The 25,379-nt window shown below is 38.4% G+C and overlaps 1 protein-coding gene and 1 pseudogene across 4 annotated transcripts in view; one reads left to right on the top strand and one right to left on the bottom strand.

Annotated features, from left to right (window-relative positions):
- The first annotated feature begins 429 nt into the window (after positions 1–429).
- LOC113442490 (cytochrome P450 1B1 pseudogene) lies at positions 430–8,724 on the top strand (annotated as a pseudogene). Its single transcript, XR_015741036.1, has one exon. The product of XR_015741036.1 is annotated as a cytochrome P450 1B1 pseudogene (transcript).
- RMDN3 (regulator of microtubule dynamics 3) overlaps positions 8,725–25,379 on the bottom strand; it is a 31,218-nt gene continuing 14,563 nt past the window's right edge. For all 3 annotated transcript variants that reach the window (XM_087921807.1, XM_026710136.2, XM_087921808.1), the window contains 6 exons: positions 23,755–23,830; positions 23,008–23,085; positions 21,238–21,336; positions 18,875–18,928; positions 15,313–15,393; positions 8,725–13,572 (listed from right to left, as the gene is read on the bottom strand). In XM_087921807.1, the coding sequence (XP_087777933.1) occupies positions 13,519–13,572; positions 15,313–15,393; positions 18,875–18,928; positions 21,238–21,336; positions 23,008–23,085; positions 23,755–23,830 (442 nt within the window). In that variant the 3' untranslated portion in view covers positions 8,725–13,518. The remainder of the gene's footprint in view (positions 13,573–15,312; positions 15,394–18,874; positions 18,929–21,237; positions 21,337–23,007; positions 23,086–23,754; positions 23,831–25,379) is intronic.

Genomic DNA, 25,379 nt, shown 5'->3' with positions numbered 1-25,379 from the left:
GTGAGATGCTGAAGATTTTAAGAAGTAGCCTTTTACTTCTGACTCACCTTCATCTACTGTTTTTCATTTGGAACTGCCCAGTGATCTCAGGATTCTGAAAAGATTTACAAGTTTAAAATCTGCTTACCTCTGATGAATGATATCTTCTCAAGGTATATGTATTTTTTAGATTTATACCCCAGCTTTTTTCCAGGGATTCATATTGGTGTACATAGCATTCTTGCCTCCAAGTGTAATCTCATGGAACAACTCACATCCAGCATCTTGGCTCTCTGCCACTTGCACCCCAATGCTCCTACATAGTGGTTATTATTAAAAGTTATCCCATAGATAATCTGTGCCAGTTTTTAAAGTAATCTTCCAAAAGTGGGTGTCATGTTAGCTGACATTATAGGAGTTCATAAATTTGGAGGACAGACGTTTGAGAAGGCCACAATACACTTTATTAAATGCAGAATAAAGGGGTTTCCCATTGTACTGCTAGTTTGTAACCTAGCAACATATTTTAATGGAATGATCCCATAAAGTTGCCTACATAGCAATAGCATTTAGACTTATATATTGCTTTAGAGTGCTCTACAGCCCTAAGCAGTTTACGGAGTCAGCATATTGCCCCCAACAATCTGGGTCTTCATTTTACCGATCTCAGAAGGATGGAAGGCTGAGTCAACCTTAGCCGATGAGATTCGAACTGCCGAACTGTTGGCGATTGGCAGCCAGCAGAATTAGCCTGCAATACTGCATTCTAACCACCGCACCACTACAGCTCTTCTCTTCTCATCATCTTACGTTATCCCTTCCACATTATTTTTTTATTTATTTTTCATTTATTCAAGTTATATGGCTGCCCATCTGAAAAAAGTGAGTCTGGGCATGAACAATAATAAAATCAGTTACAGAAAAGGATGAATATACTTGTCCGCCCCACTCCTGACAGCTCATCCAAGGACATGATCAATGCTATCTCAGCCCCATACTCTGGCCTGAATTCTAGCTGAAAGGGTTCCAGATAATCTGCTTCGCCAAAGGCCCTCTGAAGCTGTTGTGTAACCACTTTCTCTACAATCTTCCTCAGAAAGGGAAGGTTGGAGACTGGATAGAAGCCATCCAGATTAGTTAGATTAGCTAGGTTGAACAATGTTCCCTTGAGGAGGGAATATACGCAGACTGCAGAATCACTCCCTCTTCAAGGAAAAGAAACCACATGTCTGCAAAGTAAAGCAAAGCTGAAGATCGTAAGCATAGTCACAGTTTCAGTTAATGATTGCATTGTTTAATGGCTGAGTTGTTGGTTTCATTTGTGGTTGTTAAACAAGGACAACCTGTAATCATGTTTACCTTTTTATTCCCACACCCTCCAAAGGCAGCCTCTAAGTATGCAATCTACTAATGCCCATGAAATCCCGGAGGCTTATAGAAAGAAGTCAAGCAGTCTAGCAGTGGCTTGAAATAATAAAAGGGGCAAAATAGCAAAGGGAACAGCAATTGTCATGCCCGTGTATTTTTTTTTTGCTGATTCAGTGATGGCTATGAGAACAATTCAACTCAACAGTGAGGAAAAGATCTAATGAAGATCAGCATAGCAAAAGCCCTTAAAAATATTAGCAGGCACATCCTCAAATTATACACACAACTGGTAATAGAACATAGTCTCTCTTTAAAAAAAAAAGCAAATAGTATGATATGAATCATACTTTTGTTTTAGCTCAAAATCTTGCTTAAAAGCAACAAAAAAAACCCCACCAAATTCTCAGAAATTTACGCAAAACACTGCTTGTCTGTAATTACTCTGCCAAAAATAAGCCTATCAGAACACTTGAGCAATCGTCTCCACTTGGCAAAACAGCTGTGATCAACAAATTATAAAACTGGCAGGCAATTATCAAATAGTATTCTTTCTTTCTTTGTGAGGAAGGTTAGCAGAAAGAAATGATGGGAAAATATCTGAAGCTGTAAAATATTAAACTGTATCCCCCCCCCCATTTTAGACAGTAACAGTAATCGCAAGGATTTGCAGAAAATGTTGTAGTCAATTCTGCACGCTATAGAGTGGCAGCATCTATCTTCCACCTGATCCATAAAAGCTTGTTTTATTTATTTATACTATACTTGTATGCTGCTTGACTTCCAACAAATCCTTTGCTGACTCATGCCTTTCTTTCTTTCTTTCTTTCTTTCTTTCTTTCTTTCTTTCTTTCTTTCTTTCTTTCTTTCTTTCTTTCTTTCTTTCTCTGTCTGTCTGTCTGTCTGTCTTCCTGACTTCTGGCAATGGCCTGGGCAAGTCTCTGCAATTTTCTTCACAGTATTTGAGTGACTGGTACAAAATCTCCCAGCTGGCTTCATGCCTAAGGCAGGACCGTAACCCAGGAGATTTCTAGCCTATGTCTTAACACAGACCAAGCATTGTTTTTTTACTCAAATTTACATCTCATGCATCTTCACTTCAGTGAAAACTTTGAGAGCCACTCAGAAGATGGTCTTACCTTCTAACTTTTTTTATTTGAAAATTTGCTGGAGATTGTAGACATAAAAATAATAGATGGCAGAGGGCAAAATGTTGTGACTCACACATTTAAAAATGCCCCCCTCCGTTCCTTTTTGAAAATAAGTTTTGATGTCATATGTAATTATTATTTTTATTTACAGACAGTATAGTATCATTCATCCCTAATCATTTGGAAGAAAACCCTCAGGACATTTTAATGAAAACAAAATGCTTGGACAACTTCCCCAGCCTGCTACTTTCCAACCATTTGGGTAGGAATTATGGGAATTACAGCACAAGTTGGGGAAAACTAATGGAGATACCAAGACATTTACAATTTGAATTATAAGGAAATGGGCTCTTAAACACCTAGTTTGGTGCAATGATTAAGGCACAGGCTAGAAACCAGGAGAGTATGAGTTCTAATCCAGCCTTAATCATGACAGCTGAAAAAGTGCCTTTGGGCCAGACACAATCGCTCAACCCAGAACTTCAGACTCTGGCAACTAGCTAATCAGTCAATGTTGCAATCAAAGTTGTATGTCTTCTCACAACTAATGGATTGGTTGATCTGAAAAAAAATAGAGGACCCTGTGCTCAGTGTAAACACCACTGAGAAGGAAAAAAAAAGAGAGAATATCTATCTCCACTTACCCATCGCATTAGCATAATACAGATAGTTCTTGACTTATGACCACAATGAGACCAAAATTTCTGTAGCCAAGTGAGACCCTTGTTAAGCGAGTTTTGCCCCATTTTGTGACCTTTCCTGCCACAATTGTTAAGTGAATTGCTGCAATTGTTAAGTTAATGGGTGTTAAGTAAACCTGGCTCCCCCCGCCCCATTGTTAGGTCACAAAAGGTGATCACATGGAATAATGAGGCTGCCTGTCAAAAGAACTGTAGGAACCTCAGCAGCAAAGAAATGACTCTTGGCCAAGCTTCAAACCCTCTTCTTCCTTTGCCTGTTTTGGTCATTGTTTTCTTTCCCTCCAGTCACGAAAGCAGCAGCCTTCCAAGGCAGCCAAAGGTGCCTGGCAGCGTCCAAGCACCAGCCCGCCCTTCTCGTTCTTGCGGGATGAGGCCTGTCTGGCAGGAAGCGGGCTTTGGAAAGCTGCAGGCATTCCTAAGTTGCTGGTTCGGCCTGCTCTTGCTCTATTCTCTGGAAGGGAAGCAGGGCATGGTTGCGCACAGGGGGCTCTGGGACCATCACAGAGGGGGGAGAGGAGGGGGAGGAGGAGAGGGAGACAGGCTCGCCTCGGCACACACCCCCTTAGACGGCTTATAAAATCGCCACGGACCGGCCCGGGGGCGGGTGGGCAAAAGGAGGGCCCGCGCGCCCTCGGGCTGAGAGTCGCTGCTTCTCCCACAGGCACCTCAGGCGTAGAGAAGAAAAGGCGGGAGCCGAGGGTTCCTCTCCCGCTTCGAAACCCAAAGGGCCACAACGATGGCGCAAAGCGCGGACAGACGGGGCGGGGAGCTCGCCGCTCTCTTCCAGAGCGCCTTGCAGCCGGCGCTGCTGCTTTCTTGCGTCCTCCTGCTGTACTTGTGGGCGCCCAAGCGCTCGGCGGCGGCTCCGGCCAAGCGTCTTCCCGGCCCCGTCGGATGGCCGCTGGTCGGCAACGCTCTGCAGCTGGGTCGCCTGCCTCACCTCACCTTTTGCGAGCTGGCCAAGCGCTACGGCGACGTCTTCCAGCTCCGGCTGGGCTTGCGCTCCATCGTGGTGCTCAACGGCGAGGCAACCATCCGGCAGGCGCTGGTGCAGCAAGGCGGGCCCTTCGCGGGCAGACCCGATTTCCCCTCCTTCCGGATGGTCTCCGGCGGGAAGAGCGTGGCTTTCGGACGCTACACCGAGCTCTGGCGAGCCCAACGGCGGGTGGCGCAGGCTACCCTGCGCGCTTTCTCGACGGCCAAGGCGCCCAACAAGCGGCTCTTGGAGCAGCACGTGACGGCCGAGGTGCAGGAGCTCATCGACGGGCTGGCGAAGCTGAGCGAGGGCGGCCTTTACGTCAACCCGCTGCCGCTGCTGACCGTGGCCAACGCCAACGTGATGTGCGCCCTTTGCTTCGGGCAGCGCTACAGCCACGCCGACGCCGAGTTCCGCGCGCTGCTGGGCAGAAACGACCGCTTCGGACAGACGGTGGCGGCGGGCAGCCTGGTGGACGTGCTGCCCTGGCTGCTCTCCTTCCCCAACCCGGTGCGCAGCGTCTTCCGCGACTTCCAGGCCATCAACCTGGAGATGCTGGAGTTCGTGCGCGCCAAGGTGGCGCAGCATCGCTTGACTTTCCAGCCCGGCTCCCCTGCCCGTCACATTAGCGATGCCATCCTGGGTCGCATGGAGCACGGGCCCGGGGGGAAAGAAGGACCCCTCGGGGACTACGCGGAAGGCACGCTGAGCGATCTCTTCGGCGCCGGCCAGGACACCATGTCTGCTGGTCTAGCTTGGCTGGTGCTGCTGCTTCTGAAACACCCGCAGCTGCGAGAGCAGTTGCAGGCGGACCTGGACCGCGTGGTGGGTCGCGAGCGGCTTCCGACGGCCGACGATCGCGCCTCCCTGCCTCGCCTGGAAGCCTTCCTCTACGAGACGCTCCGCTACTGCAGTTTCGTTCCGCTCACCATCCCGCACGCCACCACCGCCGACGTGTGCCTGGACGGCTTCCACATCCCCGAGGGCACCGTGATCTTCGTCAACCAGTGGTCTGTCAACCACGATCGGCTCCGCTGGAAAGACCCGCACGTTTTTGACCCGAGTCGTTTCTTGGACGATCGGCAGGAGACTCTCGACCGGGACCTCGCTTGCCGCGTCTTGATCTTCTCCATGGGCAAAAGGCGCTGCATCGGCGATCAGCTCGCCAAGCTGCAGCTCTTCCTCTTCACGGCCATCCTTTTGCACCAGTGCGACCTGACGGCCAACCCAGCCGAACAGATGAGCGTGGACAGCGAGCACGGGCTGGTTCTCAGGCCCCGGCCCTACACTTTGTCGGTGTCCAGGCGAAGCACTTCCCCGGCCGAGGAGGACGGGAGCCGGAGGAACACCGACACCTCCTGCCCTTCTTAGCGCCAGCCGCGACCTGTTTTGCAGAACTACCTTTCACTCTGGAATCAGCGCCCTGGCGAGAGAGGCGGGCGAACGGTTGCCTTGACTTACCTGTCGGAAATCAGCGCCTTTACTTATTTCTGTGCTTTTACCAGCAGCGGGAACTCAGACATAGGAAGTCCCCTGTCAAAGGAAATTTCAACTGTCCGTCCCGTCCCCCAAATTAACTCTGAAGGTGATCAAAGCAATTGAATTGGGGTCCCCTTCTCTATATCCTAAAAAAAGCCGCCTGCGTCTGATGCCTTCTTGCTGTGCTCAACTGCAGCTGCCTTAGGCTCAGCTAAGGTGGTCAGTTGCTAAGGTGTATATTAGAACAAAAGGATTGTTTTACGTTTCCATCAGAATGATGGATCTGGTATTTTGGTGTCAGAATTCAATAACGTTTGGGCAGTCTTGTCCTGTTTTAAGCACATGCCTATTTTATTACTCTCGGCAGCTGTGTGAAATGGAGAAAAATGCCCTAGTGTTTTCCTCTCACCCACCCACCCACCTTTCCAATTCTGTCAAGTTAGTTGTCACTCAGGAGTTGTATGTGTGCAAGAGAGAGAAGGAGGGGAAAGAGAGAAGGGTTGCAAGCTGTGATTAAATACTTTCATGGGAAGCACTTATGGAGGAAGTAACATAAAATGTGTGGTTGACCACAGTGACAATAAACATACTTAGTTATTATATACATGGGCTTGGCAGGGAGTGCTCAATACATTTGTACGTATGATTGTGCAGCGATCCAATTACCGTAGAGTTAAGTTTATCACTTCTTGAAGAAGTGTTATTCTTGGGCTCACATCGAAATGGGGGGGCAAAACAGCTTTAATAATGTGTCCACAGGTGCTACCTATTTGGAATCACCTTTTCCCCTTTGAATGTGTATTTCTTTATAGCCACGGCACACACTTTGCCTAGAAAAAAGTGTGGTCTTCTTGTCACCTTTTGTACATCCTTATGCCTTTGCGGTGAATAATTGTTAGGTCTGGAGCAGTTTTAATTTATGATGGTGAAGAAGAAAAACAGCAGCCTCCACCTGAAGAGATCAACAGCATCTCTGCAGAGTGCTCTAACTTTTTCCAGAATAAGACCTGTTGTCTATTAATGGCTTGCACCTTGACTGCTTCCCAGTGTTGCCAGATAGTTAATAAAATTAACAAACTTTGATTTGAAACGAGACATCCAACCTATTATACTTCAATATGGAAATATTCTCATGACAACTAAATGTTTTTTGTTATTTCTATTCCCTTTCTCATGCCAAAAAATAAGATACTATGCATGTATGACTAAAGGCAAAATAAAGGTTTCAGAATTCAAAGCTAGATGCTGCGGTAAAGAATTAAAATAAGCAGAAGAAGCAACATGAGTTTTGAACTAAATTATGGTTGTAAGTTGAGGACTATATGTACATCTATTTTTTTGTTAGCCAAACATTTAACAGTTTTGTATAATAGCAGCTTTTAAAGTTGAATACATTTTTTTAAAAACCCCAAACAATTTTAAAGCAGTGGTTACCAACCAGTGGGTTGCGGCCCACTGGCGGTCCGCGAGAAAATTTTGGTGGTCCGCAGAGAAATGTCACCCCCAAAGCAATTAATCCAGGCTGCGCGGGGAACACAGGGCTGTGCCACCCACATTGCCCAGGGGAGCCCTCCCTGCCCACTCACTCCTTACCTGGAAAACTTGCCTGCTAAGCTGCGATTTTTCCTTTTTTTTTCCCCTCGACCCTCAGCTGTTCTGTTGTGCCAGGAGATTTAGATTAGCTAGAAAGCAGGAAATCGTTGGATTTCTTGCTTTCTAGCTAATCTAAAAGCAGAGCTGAACCTTCCTTAGGACTGACGCTTCTGTTTTTCAGTGAAGACTCAGGCAGCAGATTGTAGGAAGGTAGATCTCCATCCTTCCAAGGTGGGGAAAATGGGGACTCAGATTGTTGGGGGCAATATGCTGACTCTGTAAACCGCTTAGAGAGGGCTGTAAAGCATTGTAAAGCAGTATGTAAGTCTAAGTGTTATTGCTAGTGCTGTACAGACTGGAGAAAGGACTATGGGTAGAATATATCCAAGATCTTACCCCAATTCATATATCATACATCACACATTGGTTTGTTTTATTTTGGTTTAGCATGCTGTGAGAACCAGCAGAACATGGTTTATTCAAACTATGGTTAAACCATGGTACATAATGAGTGAACTCGGTTACAAAGTTGAGATGCAAAGAAGTTAGGAATTATTTTAGAGTAGTTAGACCATTATTTATTATCTGTCTTACTGCACTTGGAGAACTGTTCTAGTCTCAAAGCTAAAATGCACATGCACACACAAACATTATACTTGCTGTGCTTGCCCTCATGATGCCAAGAGTACCAACTCAACATTTGGGATGTTCCATGTTTAAATATGCAACCCACTAAAAATTTTTTACAGGGATTCTGCTGTCTCTTTACTGCTCTCTTTCTTACATATATTTACAAGTAAGTGAAGTAAACACTAAAAGCATTTATCTGTTAGAGGAAATACTTAAGATTCTGGAACAAGTCCTAATGCTTCAAGTGAAACTTATTCAAATGGAAATGTGCAATTTGTAAATTACCAATGTAAGAATTTTATTTAGAGTCCAAACACAAATATATTAATCCCTCCCCTTCAGTTTTAGAAGAAGCCTTACTGAGGTAGCTTACAATAAAGAATTAAGTATAAAATTGTGATAGAAATACTACCAGATAAAAGTGTATCCTTTTCTTCCAGTAACAGATGTCAATAAAGAAACCTAACAAATCTAACTTCGCTAAAGTTGTTTTACCATTCCAGTTTTATCATTATTCAGAGTACTGGTGGGAGTAACGTGGTGTTAGATGTTGCAATGAACTAGCAGAAAACCACAGAAGGACTCTTGTTTTTGGGAGCTAGTCCAATTACAATCCTCTGAGCAATTGGATCTGCCTAACTCTGGAAGCCACCTGCCAATGTCTTTTTTTTTCAGGCAGTTGCAGAGACATTGATGCTTCCTATGGGTGTTTCTCTTCGATGATGATGATGTGCTTTGTGTCAACTCTCTGAAGTTACCACTGGAGAGAACATCTGTGTCCTCTTCACAGTGGAGAACTTAAGAATTTGAATCTAACCAAAGAGGCATATAGAATAAACAATGCACATACTTTTAGTGTTCTTACTTTTATTTCAAATAAAATTGAGTTGAAATTTAAATTTCAGTCAATTCATGTATTAGCCTTTTTTAAAGCACAAAAGTACAATCAGGAAATTTTTATGGAGACTTTTTTGCTGCCTTTAAAGAGTCTCAAAGTAAATATCTTAATGTCAATTATTCTATATGTCCTTTTCTATTATCATTTTCACCTCAATTTTTCAGTGCCTTCAGTGGGGAGGAAGTACATTTGTAAAATACTCCCTCCCTTAATTTCAGAAAATCAGCAAAATTAGTCACACATCCATATGTTTTTTTCCTGACATAAGGCTGCTGCTTCCAAAGAAAAAGAACCAAGCACCTTTGAACAAAGGTCACTTTCCTCTGTAATTGCATCTCATTCAAAATAATTACACAGGCATCATTTGAGATTTGGAACACTAACTAAAAGATTACTGTCAAAGCAAAGGAGTGGAGAGAATTATAAGAAAAAGTTTCCTTGCATTAATGCAAATTATGTAGACACTGTGTAGCCTTCTTACAGCCTTCAAAACTCTAAACTAATTCTACCTGATTACATCTTCTCCAATACATCTTAGAGGAAAGGCTGTTGGAGTCTTAACTACATACAGAAAGCGATCAGTGGGCAATGTTCTGCCTACAACGGGGCTGTTAAACTCACGGCATCACGTCACGTGATGTATTGCGACTTCTTCCCCTTCATTAAACCTGGGGTGGGGATGGCCGGTGCATGATGCATCTGCCCCACAGGCCGCAAGTTTGACAGCCCAGCCAACAACTACTGTTGAATTTAGTCGTTCCAAATGTCTTAGTCAGAAATATCATCCATTCATTGTTGACTAGATCTAGAAGTTGACACTTATAAAGAAGATTGATACTTTTAATTTCTTAATCTAATTGCCTTTATTCTTGTGACAGTTACTTTAGAATCCATCCTACATTAATTTGGTTGTATGCAATGTTAAAATATGTGTAAGGCAGTCCAAGACTACCATATTACACAAATGCTTTCACACATTTGTAAATTAATAATGTCAACAAATATGAAATCATTCAAGGTCCTCATTCAGAAGAATTCACATGGAATGTGAAAATGAGGCAAAACCAGCAAAGTATACTTCAGTGCAGCGCAAACCCCTACATATTAACTCAGTGGGAAGCCTGAATGAGTCTATACATGGGTAATAGGATATAGCACCGCAGCGATCTAGTTGGGTTTTTTTTTTCATTTTTTATAAATTCTTTTTAGTGTTTTCTAAAAAGTGCTCAAAGGCAACACTTTTGGTCATTAGCTCAATTCTCAGTTTTTTATACTTAAAATGTAAACTGTATTTCCATGAATTAGAAAAGTAGCCACAATTCATCCATTGTTTTGATTCCATAAGAACTAACCTGGGAATGTTTGACTGCCTTAATAAAGACAAAACGTAACTCAGAGATTGCAGAACAAAGAAAATCTATATGAAAATGTTTAAGGTGAAATCAGGAATTCTTTTGTTGTAGTCTGCAGCCTGCAGCTAGTCCTGGAATCTTTTGGCTTAAAGGCAAAGATAGCCAATAATGATTTCTGAGTATTGAGTCTGTTTATCAAACCAGGTTGTAAGTCTCTGACCAATACAACATTATTTTTCTCTAAATGTTTGCCTGCTACATAAGGTTTTCACAGGCGCTTTGTCCCAAATCATGACTTGAGACAATGTCATATTAATTTTGATAATGAGCCTGGTTCTAAAATGGTATTAAAGCAGGCAGCTGATGCTTTGATTAGTTGACATAAAATATTTACACAACTTGCAAGTCCATTAATTTTCAGTGCACAAACATGTACCAGTAGACTGGTCAACTTCTTACGAAAGTTCTGCATGTTCACTTTGGCTACAATCTTTAAAGCAGAGAAGGAACAATTACTTAACTGAAATCACAAACCAGTCAATTATATAAAACATCAACTTACACAATGAGATATAAATTATCCTAAGTCAAAACAGAAAAAGAAGCTTTGGAAATTATGGAAGTGACAAAGTTACATTTCAAAATTCAATTCTAACATAGAATAAAAATGCTAAATAAATGCAGAGTTCTGAAAGCAAATATTAACCAAGTTAGTTGACGTTGGCATAGGCTACTTCTTCTCTGCAAACAAGGCCACAGATTTCACAAGAGACTCTTCAAATCGGTGTTCCTTAATCACAGCGACTTTAAGAGGTGTGGACTTCAACTGCCAGAATTCCCCAGGCACCATGTTGGCTGGGGAATTCTAGAAATACCTTTTAAAACTTCCAAGGTGGAGAAACATTGCTTCAGATGAACAGGTGACTGCTTCAATCAGAATAAAATTTCTGCATCAAATTTGCTTCTGCACATTTTGAACCTAATACTGAAATGATTTGCATGAAAAAGCAAGAGAGTATAGGTATTTTTCTTTGCCCTTAGAACATGCCACCTATTTAATGTTGCAAGACTTCAAACTGAATATACTCTACACCTCATTGTAATATAAAACAAGGTACAAAAACATGGTATGTTCCACAAGGAATTTCTCTTCCACCCAACAAAATGAGGAAATCAACAATAGCTTGCTATATAGAAGTCTGCATGGGAAATGAAGCTGGGGGAGTTTGGTCTCACATTACCAGATTAAAATATTAACAGTGCTAGTAAATATGTATTTTTAAAATATGAATTATTACATTAAGGATTCGTATGTCTAATAAAAATATTTCTATATTTTACTTCTTCAGTTTAACTTTGGGAGCTCCACTAAATAATGTATAGATTATTATTGAAGATATGTAAGAAAGTCCACTCGCTAAGAAGCTAGTAGCATATTTTTAGCACCTGGTCCTATAAACATTATACACTACTCCCTCTGCAAAAATGTTTGTAAGATTTTATAATCTTAGCAGCATCACATTTCTTTGTAATCTAAATGAAACTTGGGCTTTACATTGTTGGTTTGGAAGCATAAAACACTTTAAGATAGGTTCTAGATGTTTTTGGTTACAAACTGAAGAAACATTATTTTGGACTGAAATATTGCTTTTTGTTCCACATTGTTTTGTAAAATTAAAAAAGCAATATAAGAGCAATGAAATATCCATCTTTATGAGAAGGGATCAAATTCTTGCTTGTTTCTGATCTTATTGTACAGAAATGTCCAACATGGCAGTGTATTAAGCCTCACTGTAATAATATAGCTAACGTTATTATGAAATGATGGTTTCAAAAATATCTGCCAAAAATCAAAGTACACGTAGAAAACAGTTACACTGCATTCTGGAAAAGTGTTTGGTTTACAACAAGTGGAAACTCACTGGTTATATAATTCCATCTCATATTCACCGATGTTATCTATGTAACATATATCTCTGATACAATTCAGCCTATTAGCCTATAGAATCTCTTCATATATATGTGGTCCCTCTCTTTTTAATATTTTTTTCAATATAATTTTCTTTCCATGCTATACACTGAAATAGACATATGATCCCCAGAATTGCAGAAAATGTACTTTCTCTACAATCCTGGGGGAGAAATGCATTGCTATGTATTTTTTAAGCCCTGCAATTGAAGCAAATTCTTTTTTGTGTTGTGCTTAACAGAGTTTAATTGTTCTTTCTGGCAGTAATGTTATTTCTTTCAAAAAATATTAAAGAAGTAGGAGGAGGTCTCTGGACATGCTGCAGATGGGTGCTCTGTGCTATTCCAAGAAAGGACAGCACACCATGCCCCATCCTTTACCCTGCCAACTAGTAAACAAACATAAAAAAGTACATAAAAAGATTAATAGGTTTGCACTGTAAGTGAATATTTTCCATTATTTGTTATGATGGATAATAACTCTAATTTCCTGAATAGTAACCTAATTTACTTTGCATTCTTACGTTTATATTATTAAACCACACCTAAATTTGCATTTTATAAATCACAGCATTGGTAGATTTTACTATGTCTCTCCCTCAACTTTTCAAATATTTGTGTCATATGCCACATGTATTCTTATCCATAAAACCAACAAACATCTTAAATAAATAGCAAACATAGGAATTAATATATTATTCAGCAAAGATAATCAATTTTCCCAAAAGGCATGATCTATTGGCTCATCCCCCATGAGATGCAACTCAGGCAATATATTAACAATCTTTCCTGATATTTCTTTAGGTTGAAACAATCACCAAAGAAACTCAGAGCTATGATACTAGGAGAAGGGGAAAAAATAAAAGATTTCCCTCACTATTTTTTGTCCTTAAGTCAGTGGCATTCCAAACTACTCTTTGCTCTCTAAGAGCAAAATATAGTATAAGCACCCAGCAGATGTTTCAAATGACATGAACAAAGCACTTAAGAGCCCCTATAAGGAGTAATTTGATCAAAAAGTAAAAACAAGTGACAGGGATGCTATATTGCTATAAACAATTCTACATGTTTTATGATGCTATCTCAATTTCCTCAGAAATTGTTGAAAAAATTTCTGGATGGGTATTACTCCAAAGGCAGCATGGAAATAATACTAATAGATTTGCCAGCATCTCTTCTACAAACAGGTAAACACAGGCGTTAATTGGGATTGTGTTATTTTGTGATAAGGGAGACAGCTGAATTACATTTCTCTAACTATTTGGTATTGCTGGCTACAATCTTGGACAAAGTGGTGAAATAGTAGTTTCCTTTCCCCCCCCACTGTGTGGTTTGTTTTGAAGCCTAGTGAGAACCATGGTGAGATTTTTTTTTTATCCTGGAATTTTCTTCACGGCTCATTGTAGGAGAGAGTATTTAAGATTCCTTAGTCAGCAGAAATTGCTTGCATCTCTTCCATTTCTCTGCTGCCTTCTGCATCCTGAAGAATGGGAGAGAAACATTTATGAATCAATGCTAGAAAGTAATTTATGATTAATTTTATGAGCCATACAGTCCTGAGGGTTAGACTTCTTTTTCCAGCTTCCTAATTAAACACCAGGTGGAAAGAACAGGGTTTCCCAATCTACGAACTGTATCTCCCTTGAGATGGTGCAGACAGAGTTCAGAGATGGGGAATAGAACTTTTGACTGTTTGTTGCTGATCAGCGATGTTTCATTGTTCATTTATGTTCATGTTTGGAGTTTTTAGAGAAGGTGTGTGCATCAAACTTACATTAAAGGGAAGAGTGATGGCAGATGATTTAGGAACTTTGATGTAGACGAATCCTGAATAGCTGAATTCTATTTCTTTCTTAATCTTTTACGTAATGCTAGAGGAAAAGCCTTTCGGCCATTGACTTTATCTAGTTCTAAACTTTAGATCTTGCAAATTGATTAATTTAACAAATCTTCAAAAATGTAGCACATCACATATGAGGAAATACTAATTCCAATAATTATTTTATTTGGTATCTATCAAATTCAGATTTTTTTTGTTTTCATGATAACAATTTCCGAAATGCACAGCAGTTTTCTTATTATATGTTCAGTCTCTATCTTTTTTTAAAAAATACATGTGTACAGATAATCCTTGCTTAATGACCAGTTGTTTAACGACCAAAGTTACAATCACCTCAGAAAGACTGCTTCACAGCTTGTAAAACACTTCTGAAAGTCGCAAAATCTCACACTAGCACATCCACAGTCACATGATTTCAAACGGGGTGCTTGGCAGCTTGTTCACACTGTTGCCAAATTCCCTCCAATTGCCATCTGCAATCTTCTCTCTTGGCCTCCCTAGAAAGTCGGTGGGAAAACTGGACCGGAAAGGTTGTAAGCTCCTGCCACTTGCCAAGAGGACTGACTACCTCTGGTTTCAGAGAGCTGGCTGAAAGAGCTTCCTGCCAACCCTCAGCAGAAATACAAACAGGCATGGAGCTTAAAATCTTTCTCTCCTCGCCTCTGCAGAGCTTTCCACAGATGCAGGGAGAGAAGGATCTCCAGCGTTACCCAGACACCTCAGGGAAAGCTGATCTAGATGGAAAAGACAAGAATATCTACAGTAACATACAGTAGTCTAAAGAAGAGCCAAACTTTGGAAATATTGCAGAAGTGACTGGATTGTTATAAGAGGAAAAAAAGACTAAAATGTCACAAGCTGTCCCAAGTAAGGCAGGGACAGACTAGAACTGAAAAGGGCAATTTATAATTCATGGAAGACCATCTCAGGGATGATAAGATTTTGTAGGGCTCCCTCTCTCCCACCTATGAAGAAAGACTGTCCACAAGGAGATAAATTTTGCTGACAGTGCTTTTAAGGCGGAAGTGAAAAAGTCCACTGCAGATATTCAGGAGAGATAAGAAATCTTTTCCTGAAAAATATTTCAGTTACAGCATCTCATTTGCCCTTTTTCCAGAAGAAAAATTTTCTTAGACCTAGGTTTTGTTTTTCCTCAGAGAGAGAGAGAGAGCAATAGGAAGAGAAAAAAACTACAATTAAAAAGAAAACATTCAGCCAAGTGGAGAATAGGGGAAGGACCTCCACTGACATGAAGTAATCAGGCCAAAGGGCATAGTATTTTTCCTACTGTTTCCTTTCTTTTCTTTTCCTCATCCCCTCATCCCAGTGGATTGCTCTGTAAACCCTTAACCATTTTCAAAAACAGATTAAAACCGCTACCTCTTTTGTGATAACTGGCAACTCTGAAGCCAGAGTCAACCAATGAGCAGCTTTAGAATTATCCCCTAGTTCCTTGTAGCACTGTAAAAAAGAGGAAAAGAGAAAATCAAAACAACAGAATATTTTCCTTTTTTTGCAACTAATAAGAAACATGTTTGCTTGTTTCAAAAATTAACATTGTGCAAATGGAAGAATGGTTGCCTTTCCTGATCATTGAAGTACAGAGCAGTTAGGCAATGCCTTTATCTAATATACATTTTGCCCAGATACAGACCACTGAGTAAAATAAAGCAAGTTTGTTCAACCTTTAAACTTTAAAACTTGTGGACTTCAATTCCCAGAATTCCCCAGCCAGTTGGATAACCCTGAAATAAAGCATGCCCAGGGTAGTGTATTGACTTTCACAACAAGGCCAAGTTTGTCACAAAGAGGTTTAATTTTCAATCCTTTTTAGGGCCAGCTTTTCTTTATGAAACATGTCACTTCTTTATCCACATACTTTATTGCACAGGTTCTGAAATAATGGATCATGACCCCTGGGAAGATGCATAAAAACTGGGGCGGCGGGGTGAAGGTGATTGGCCATGTTTGTTGTGTTGATTGCACTGCAATGGCACAGAAACACCAAAGCTCCCTTTGATGGCATTTGCAGCAACAGCTGCTGCAGCAGCCCTTAGTTCCACCTGCATACTACCCAAGGCCATACGGGCCATATGGGACTGAGGCACTTTTGCCTAGTCTGAACTTTCCCTTCTTTTAAGGACACCTTTTCCTTGGCTTCTTCCTGAGGGAGGCATCAGGCTAGGTTTAGTCTGCAGTCCCATTTCAGGAAGCCTAAGAGTGCTGATCTCCCATCAGGAGGCACTGTTCTCATGTATTCCCAGCTGGGTCACTGCCATACCAGGCTTCCACTCTGCCTGGTAAATCAACAGCTGCCTTGTCCAGACAGAGCATAAACCACATTAGGCATTCTGCTTTATTCACAGGCTAACACCGTCAACAATAAATACATTCATACAAATCTGATTCTTTTAGGAATCCCAACACTAAAAAGACTGAAACCCCCTGTTGCATTCACACACATGGATAAGCACATTTATCATACATTTTTATAGAATAGAGACATTTTGAATTTCAGCTGAAGAAACAGAAGTTTTAAGGAAAGAGTGATGCTTCAGCAGTGACAGTCTTGTTTGGATTGTAGCTTACAAGTTACATGTAGAAAAAAAAATATCAAAAGCATCTTTCAGATTTATACTTGAGTCGTACTTGAATTACAAGACCAGCCTTATGAAATGTTAATATTTGGGTTTATTATTTAGAAGTTTATACCTGAGAATTTCAGGAATGTGTCTATCAAAACATTTTTCTACATTGAAGATGATAGACTCCTGTTCAAGAAATAGGTCATTCAGAATAAGTAATATTTTCTTGCAGATATTTTATAAATATCTGACTATTTATAAAGTGCTTCAAGATGTAATTCACATGCACCAACAGTCTACCACAACTCAGAATATATCTGTGCAGTTACCCTATAGGCATGTCTATACTGTATGCCTATAAGGTAGGCATATAGATATTTATGAGACCTTACAGCCTGACGTCCTCATTTACATGCCCTATTAAGTATATATAAAAAAGGGAGAATTCAATCTGATAAATTTTGTTGAGACCATATTTACTATCTGCTTGTAGCATACCATCAATGGCTACAGAAGAATGTGATTAATAATACACTGTTAAAAAGATTATATTTGTTGTAATTCACCTCAAAGCTATAAAATACAAACCATATATGCATTCCTGAACAGGTACATTCTACTGTACAGCACGGAATATAACTATAGGCAAGTTCACTCTCCCTCAGCCCAACACACCTCAGATTTATTACTGTGGGAAAAACGGGAACGAGAACATTAAGCATGCTACCTTGAATTGTGACAAATAAAGGCAGGATATAACAACAGCCCCATTGTGCTCAATGGGCCCTTATTCCCAATTAATTGCACACACCAATAGTGTTAATTAAATCCCACTTTAGATATTGGGTGTAACATATACACTTCTGCTAACTGGATGAAACATGCAGTAAGTTGTCCCCATTTACTGAAGTCAATTAAAAACCAATTTTCTCCTTTGAATGAAACAGACACGATAACTGCAATGTACATAGACTGTAGCTTTTGAAAAAAATAAAGTGTTGTAACGAACAGAAAAATTATTGTAATCCCCGATTCAAATTAAAGATGATGCTAGAGCTTGGAACATAAGCCGCTCAAATTGTGACACCGCGAAGAAATGAAGTACAAAGGGTACTTATATGTTGATTTCTTTTCAATACTGAAAATAGATTGATTAACAGTATTCTTAAAATTAAAAATATATACCATATTTTTAGTCAATTTTTATTATAAAATAATTATTGCAGAAAATGTTGAAATTTGTACTGATTAGGATTTGAGGGCAGAATGATTTTACAAGAAGCTGTTATTACTATAGGATAGAAGATATTCTCTCATATTCTCCTGGATTATTCTCTACATATACAAGATTATTCTCTCATACGTTATTTGGTTTTCATTTGTGTAAATTCAAACTGATTTTAAATTTTAACACTTGAAAAATAATGGTTCCATTTGTGTAACCAAGAATATTTCTCAAATCCTCTGTGCATATCAGTAATTTATGACAAAAATACAAGCACCTTCTCAAATACATTTAATTCAATGAATTTCAACAAATATGAAAGTTTAAGAAATATGTTTATCTATTACTGCTACATTTATTTTAATACGTCTCAACACTAAAATCACCTCAATCTTACATTAATGTTTTATATACTGATCAAAGTCATCTTTTCCTTTTGGATACTTTAGGGGTTAGTTCCCTAAATATTTAGCTACTTGTAGAGATGGTCCTCACTTAACAACTGGGACTGACAATTCCATCATTAAGCAACATGATGAGACATCATGTTCCATTCATGCCTTGACTTCTGCTATCGTCATTAAGCAAATTACTTGTGACTGTTAAGCAAGAAAGCAAAATTGTGACTTGCAATCTTATTGCCAGCTTCTCCATTGACTCTGGTAGTCAGAAGCCAATTGTAAAGAACACAAATGATGATCATGTGACTCTGGGATGTTGCCAACAGTCATAAAAGCCCACTAGTTGCAAAATGGCCAAATCTTTATCATGTAACTGCAGGGATATTGCAACAGTTGTAAGTCCGAGGACCAGTCATTAATTGAGCTTTACCTATATTTAAGCAATTTGCATTTGATAGTTATTTTGCATGCCATAGAAATTACAGCTGTACACCATTTGGACAAAGTCTGCATGAAATAGGTTTCAAGTTTAATTTTTAACAGGTCAGTTTAAACAGATATTCAGTAGTATGATTTAAAAATACCTGATATTACACAGTCAGAAATAATGTGAATAATGAACCAACGGCTTGGTGATAATCCTAGTGAAGTAAGTTTGTTGAGTATAAGGTTGTCTGATGCATTTAAAGTGGATGCACATCAACACATTACTAGACACACACATCACCTACCTTGGCAATATATATTCTTCCCGCTTTTGAAAAACCAGAGTTTAGGTCTTCAGCCTATAAGACAGGCAAAAAGAAAATACAGAGAGTCAAAATCATCACTAAAATATGTTAAAACTTTCGATATACAGCTCTTCTTATTTAATTCCCTTTCCCTATATATGGAATGCAAAGTCTGAATAGTATGGTACCATTTCAGGAGTGGAAATCATGTAGGCCTATTGTAGTAGAAAAGAAAGATCTTGTAAACTTTCATTTGTGTCATACCAATTTTGAAGCCAGAACTCTATCTGGCAAAACCATATCATTATAGTGACACAAATGAGCAACATACCAGCTGATGTGCACAGAAATATATTATTTGCTATGGACTTCCATAGGAAGAATGTAGAATTAGCACATTGGCAAGTGAGCGGAGAAAACTACTACAGTAAACACAGAAAAAATGGCAAGCAGACCAACCTCTCCGGATAAGGAGAGGATGGGAGATTATCCACATATGCACCAGATGGCTGCTCCACATGAGGAAACCTCAGGAGTGCTGGGAGATGAAGAAATTAGCCATCATACAGCAGAGCCTTTTAAAGTGGGCTCCACATTTGCTAACCTCTCTTCCTAAATACTTTTGGGAATTACTGGTTTAATTATCTTAAGGCTAACAAAGATCTTTAAAATGAGTTTGAAAAACCACCTGTTGAATTTTCCTTCATTCTTGAATAAAATAAAAAATAACCATAAGCTTAATAATTTAAAGACTTGGAAATAAATGGCAAAAAAATAAATAAGATTTTGATCTAATAAAGTTGTAAACAAAATAGAGACTAGACAAATTTGGACTATTTGGATTTTCACTATAAGATCTTAAAAATAATTATATAAATAAATAGCTTTTCATGTGAACTAAATTGCTTTGTCTATTCTAAATCATCTCAGAAATTGCTCCCTAGAGGGGACTTAAAGATTCCAAGCAGAAAAGGGGGGGGAGGGGGGGGAGAACCAATCTTGCTGTTTATTTTTGGTTAGAGCTAGAATTTTTAACAATAAACAAAACATTATGACATTTGAAATACTCCAGGATTTGGTTTGTTTGACCAAGGCTAAAATAAGACATGTTTTCCATAAATCTCTAATAACCCACTATAGATATTTTGCTGACACCAGGAACAGGTTATGGGAAGAAGAAACATTTGTTTGCAACCTTTCAGGGGCTGAAGTGTTATTTGTTTATACTTGTGATGAAAATTAGAAGTCACCTTTTAAAAATATGTATTTTTCTCCTTTTTCTTTCCTTGCATATGTTATTCTTTATTTTTTTCTGAATTTAGTCAGAAATGTGCCTTTTTACAATTAGTTTTGTATGTTTGTTTTACTATTGTAATCAATAAATAAAAGAAATATACTACACACTTCTTGCATATTTTTGCTATGTATTAATTGCATGGTACATTAATTTAAATGTGTATAATTATCAATGGGCTAACACTGCCAAACCCTACAAATTTAAGGTCCCCTGTGTCCTGTCTATGATGTATAACTTCAATAATCAAACAAAACACGTTACAGAAAAGAAAAGAAAAATGAAAGGAGACTTAGGATAAATAATGGGCTTTAAGAAATGAGCCCAGGAAAGCAGAGGAATGCAAAAAGATAAGCCAGGAAACATTTCAAGCAATAGACAACAGAGAAGAAAAAGAAACTCAGATAAGAAGAGCAATAACTATAACAGAGGCCCTTGTAGTCTACACAGAAAGAATATATAAGACTCCAGAGATGGTTGTAAGTAAATAAGGAGTGATACATCAAGCAATGTAGCAAATTATAGTCAGCTAGATTTTTGGCAATGTCATTAAAAAAGAAAGAATGACAATCTACATAAAATATAATCATGAATCCATTCATCTACTCATAAAATATAAAAATGAATCAACTCAATCCACATATTAACTAATTTGTAATATCATCTACATTATCTACAACACCTACAATTTAAGAACTTTGACTAAATTAGTGTGAGTGCCTTGAAAATAAAAAATAAGGGATAGAAGAAAAATATTACAAGAGTTGGCTTTTTTAAGCCTTTCATTAGGCCTTACTGAAAACTAGAACAAAATATTTCAACTCGCCAATATGTCATAATATGAAATACCATAAGTTAAAGCTATGTACAATCAAGTTATTTACACAAGAACATAGTGTCATACCTTCCCTTACTTTTGTTCACATAAGCCTGGCACTCACATATAATGAGCCAATGATTGTCACTGGCATATAATGACAATGTCCAACTTTAGTATGGTACCTTTTACTTAAGGCTTCTGCAAGACTATTGTAACTAATCAGTTTGAGTTTTTGTTCAGCCTAAATACCTTTAAGAAGTTTTGCAGTGCATCTTCGACGGTGGCTATGGGAGGTTCTTCAAATAAGGCAGAAGCAGTTTTCCTTTCCAGCCATCCCAAATGAGCAACCTACAGAAAAACAATTAAGCAAATTTCATAAAACTTGGCAAGCAACCTGGTTCACTTTTATTTAGCAGAGGGTTCCTCATGAAATCAATGAACACGATTTGCATATTTTTTTAATCATCAAAAATTTCTAAAGGTGATGACAAGTTTATTGGGAAGTATGCCAGCACATTTAACAAAGTGTTCAAAGTATTTCTTCAAGTCATATATTTCTATAAATGTATAGAAGTAGACACCTATGTCTCAATACTTAACAAGTACTGCCACATGTGTAAGAATGGATGGGGCCACTACTTCCTCCTGCTAACAATCCTTTGTTCAAGAGGTTAAATATCAAGACTACCCTTCCTTCTCTAACATATTATATAGCAAATATGTGGGGAATATATGCTCCTTTTAATCAAGGTTAAAGTCATACTGAATTTTTGCTTTTTATATACATGTCCAGAACTGAAAATGACAGTAGTTATTTTTATTTTTTATTCCATTGAACAATATAAAGATGATATATGCTTTAATGTAATAAATGCCATATTTATTTGCAATAAAAGGGCAAAAGAAAAATGCATGTAAAGGATTTTACAAATACACTGTATGCAGAAGCCCTGGAGTTCTTGGTAAGATCCTAATCATATCCATATGTTCTCAAAAGACAGGAGGTGATTGTCTTTATGGAGCAAAAGCAGGAAAAAGTTGTAAAGAGTATTTTAAAAACTTTTTCAATGATCAAAAGATTGAAACTCGAGACTGTCTAGGATTTTTGCTTTGTCGTCACTTGACTTGCTTCCATCAAATGTTGTTTTACTCTTTTTGCACTTAATTAGCAAAAAGAAAATAAATTATATTAAAAAAGTTATCAATTATCAGAAATATTGCTAATTCAAATAATACATAGGAATAAAAAGTATTACAAAACCATCCACAGTGGCCAAAAACCCTCCACCCAACTTTCACAAATATTTTTTTAATTCTTAAACATGGCAAATAAGAACTACTAAAATGTTTATCTGCTTATGGCCTGCATCAATTTCAACACACATAATACAAAAAATTCCAGAATATGAATTTGGCTCTTAAACTGGTTAAAGCCAGCAAACTTTAAATCATGTATCGTTACTAAGTGAAGCATGTTTTTGTCAACAATTAAGATTTTATTTTAAAAAAATTAAGTGACTTAGACATTTTTGGAACCCTGAACATTGACAAATTATGAGACAAGTGTGTGTTGTCTTATCATCATGAAGCACTGAACATTCATGCTGCACATTGCAAAGGCTGCAATTTAACTTTTCTTAAACTGTTTGCTATGTTGCATCACTTCAGTGTTGCATCACATGGCCAATTACAAGATAAAGTAGATTTTTTAAAAAGACACTACATGATGGATTTTCCTTTATATGTCAGAACTAGGTTGCATAGTTTCTGACACTGACGCACTATTGGTACAGATCTACCCATATCTATAACATGGCAAATTCAAAACATTGAACCAGTCAATGAAGCTAAGCATTTCTCTGATAATTCTATCAGTAGCTAACAATTGATGACCAATTCCAGACTTTTAAATACAAAACTTCTCTAAGGCATTCAATCTTTTATTTTCTGCATGCAGGCAAAATTATTTAGTAAGATGGCTCAGGATTAAAAAAAAACACAGTGATGAAAATAATCTACCTGGTAACACCACCGGCCTAGGAGATAATAAGACATGGGATCATCTGGTTTCAGAGCAATGGCTTCATCTATATGTTTCTAAAGAAAAAGCAAAACAAAATCACACAGGCAAAAGAGTTGTTTCATTTGCATTAAATTAGGAAATAACATTCAAAAGCTTAAATTCAGTACAAGCATTCAAGAATTTCATGCCTAAGTAATTACTAAATTAAAGCAATTGTTCTAGAAAATATAGTACTATAGCACTTGCTAATACCCTAGTCTACACTGAAGATGAAATATAAACATTTTTCTCAATTGCCTTAAACTGTATTTTATCATCCTTTAGAGAAAGGAAGATATTTTCCGACTGCCAGGGAAGAAATGTTGGACTGAAGAAGGCTCTGTGAATAATAGAGCTTAAGGCTGTGACAGAATGAAGAGTTGCTAAGTATACTGGCTCTTTCTTCAATAATTTCTCTCCAAACTTGGGGCAAGAACAGGGTGGAATGGATGTCAGAGCTTTTTGGTGTAAATATTGACTACACTTGTAAATCAAAACAATCATATACATTAATTTTACAAGTAAAGCATGATTACAATCAATCAGTAATATTGGCAACATATTCTTATTCCACTCTTGGTGTCTTTCCTACAAGCCCCCCAAGCTTTGGTCAAAATGTACTCTTTCTTTCTTCCCTGAAGTAAAAAGTTCCTTGAATTATGCAGTAAAAAGCCCTTTGGATAAAAAAAGGCAGTCCTACCTACCTTAAAGGCATGTCCAGCTTGAATGCGCTTTTGTATGCTTTCATGTTCTGAACACTGACCACACAGAATAGCATACCTAGAAATTACAACAAACTTCATCATTAGTACAGTTATGTTTTGTATTTATTTTTCTGGTATAGAGGTGAAGTACTTAATCTAAACCTAATATCCTCTCTACAGAAACAGAGACATTCTATCATTTTGGTGGAAAAATATAACAGAAAATGGATAGAAGTAGCTATATTACATACAACATTCACTGTTTATTTATTTATATATTTATTAATTTTTTATGCCACCCATATGCCCTGAATGATGACTCTGGGCAGCTTACAGGTTATAAAACAAATAGAAAAATAATAACAATACTAAAACATTAAAACTACAGATTATGATTTTTAAAACTATACTGAAACCAGAACCAAGAGACTGGATGGGGATGAGATTTTTTTACTCTGTCAACTCCCTCCAGTGGTGAGTGGCCCCCTCAGAGCCCCAGGCCAACTGACAAAGCCAATTTTAATACCCTTCCAGAATGATTTTTGTCATTTCTGTTATATGAAAAAATAATCTCTATTTCTATAATCTCTATAATCACTAATACTTTTGATCAATGTGGCAGAAGGAAATATAAATGTCATATCTGAAGGTAAAGTGACAATTGGTTCAACAAGGTAAGTCAACAGCATTCAGTTCAAATGGGGCAGTGCCAGAATAGACACTTACAATTAACCATCATTTCTTTTATAGTTGGATTGGAAGAATAATACTGACCTAACCCTAATCCCTTATAGCAACTAAATAACATTGAAAACCAAACTGAGACAAAAGGTCCGAAAATTCAAGAAATCATGTTAGATTTTAGCTCTTTTTGCAAGAACTCAAAAATTTCTAAGCTGATGTAATAAAGATGATTAGAATAATACTGAAATTTAATAAGGCCACTAAAAATAACCTTTTTACTAAATAGTTTAGAAAAGAGAATGCCAGGTGAACCCTACATGAACTCTTAGCACCTCCAAAACAATAGTTCGTTACCGTCACACTTGCTGTGGATCCAAGACAAGGAAAAGTCTATTCCCAATAATAATAGTCTGACAAATCTTACTATACAACAATATGCCAAGACAATCACTCTTTACTGCAATTCACCCAGCGTGGAGATGCCCTTGAACACACCTGAAAACTTTAGTTGGTGCAGAATATGGCTGCAAAGGTACTCATTGCACAGAGTATTGTCACATGAAATTGTAGAATATAGTTTGGATTGTCAAGAGGGAGGAGCTGCATTCCAGAGGAACAAGAAGCAGCTACATTTAGATAGTTTGGTTGGGAGGAAGAGTGCCAAGATAATCCTCCATACAAATTCTCAGGGTATACCTTTAAGGATAATAGTTAGCTTTAGTTTGGCAAGATTTCTGTCTATAGGTGAAGAACAATAAAAGGAAGCTGCTTTGAAATCATTCAGCGCGTCTTTCTTGGTTTTTGGAGCCTGAAACATAACAACCTGGCTACTGAAGCTGCAGTGGCTACCAGTTTGTTTTTTCACGGCCATCACCTAAAAACTCCATATGGCTGGGTATCTTAGAGACTGCCCATCCCAAGTAAATTCAGTCCACCTGATG

This window comes from Pseudonaja textilis, chromosome 1 (assembly GCF_049901715.1).
Source record: "Pseudonaja textilis isolate UNSWEBS1 chromosome 1, rPseTex1.2, whole genome shotgun sequence".
Taxonomy (NCBI): Eukaryota; Metazoa; Chordata; class Lepidosauria; order Squamata; family Elapidae; genus Pseudonaja; species Pseudonaja textilis.
This window is presented reverse-complemented; position numbering and strand designations above follow the sequence as displayed.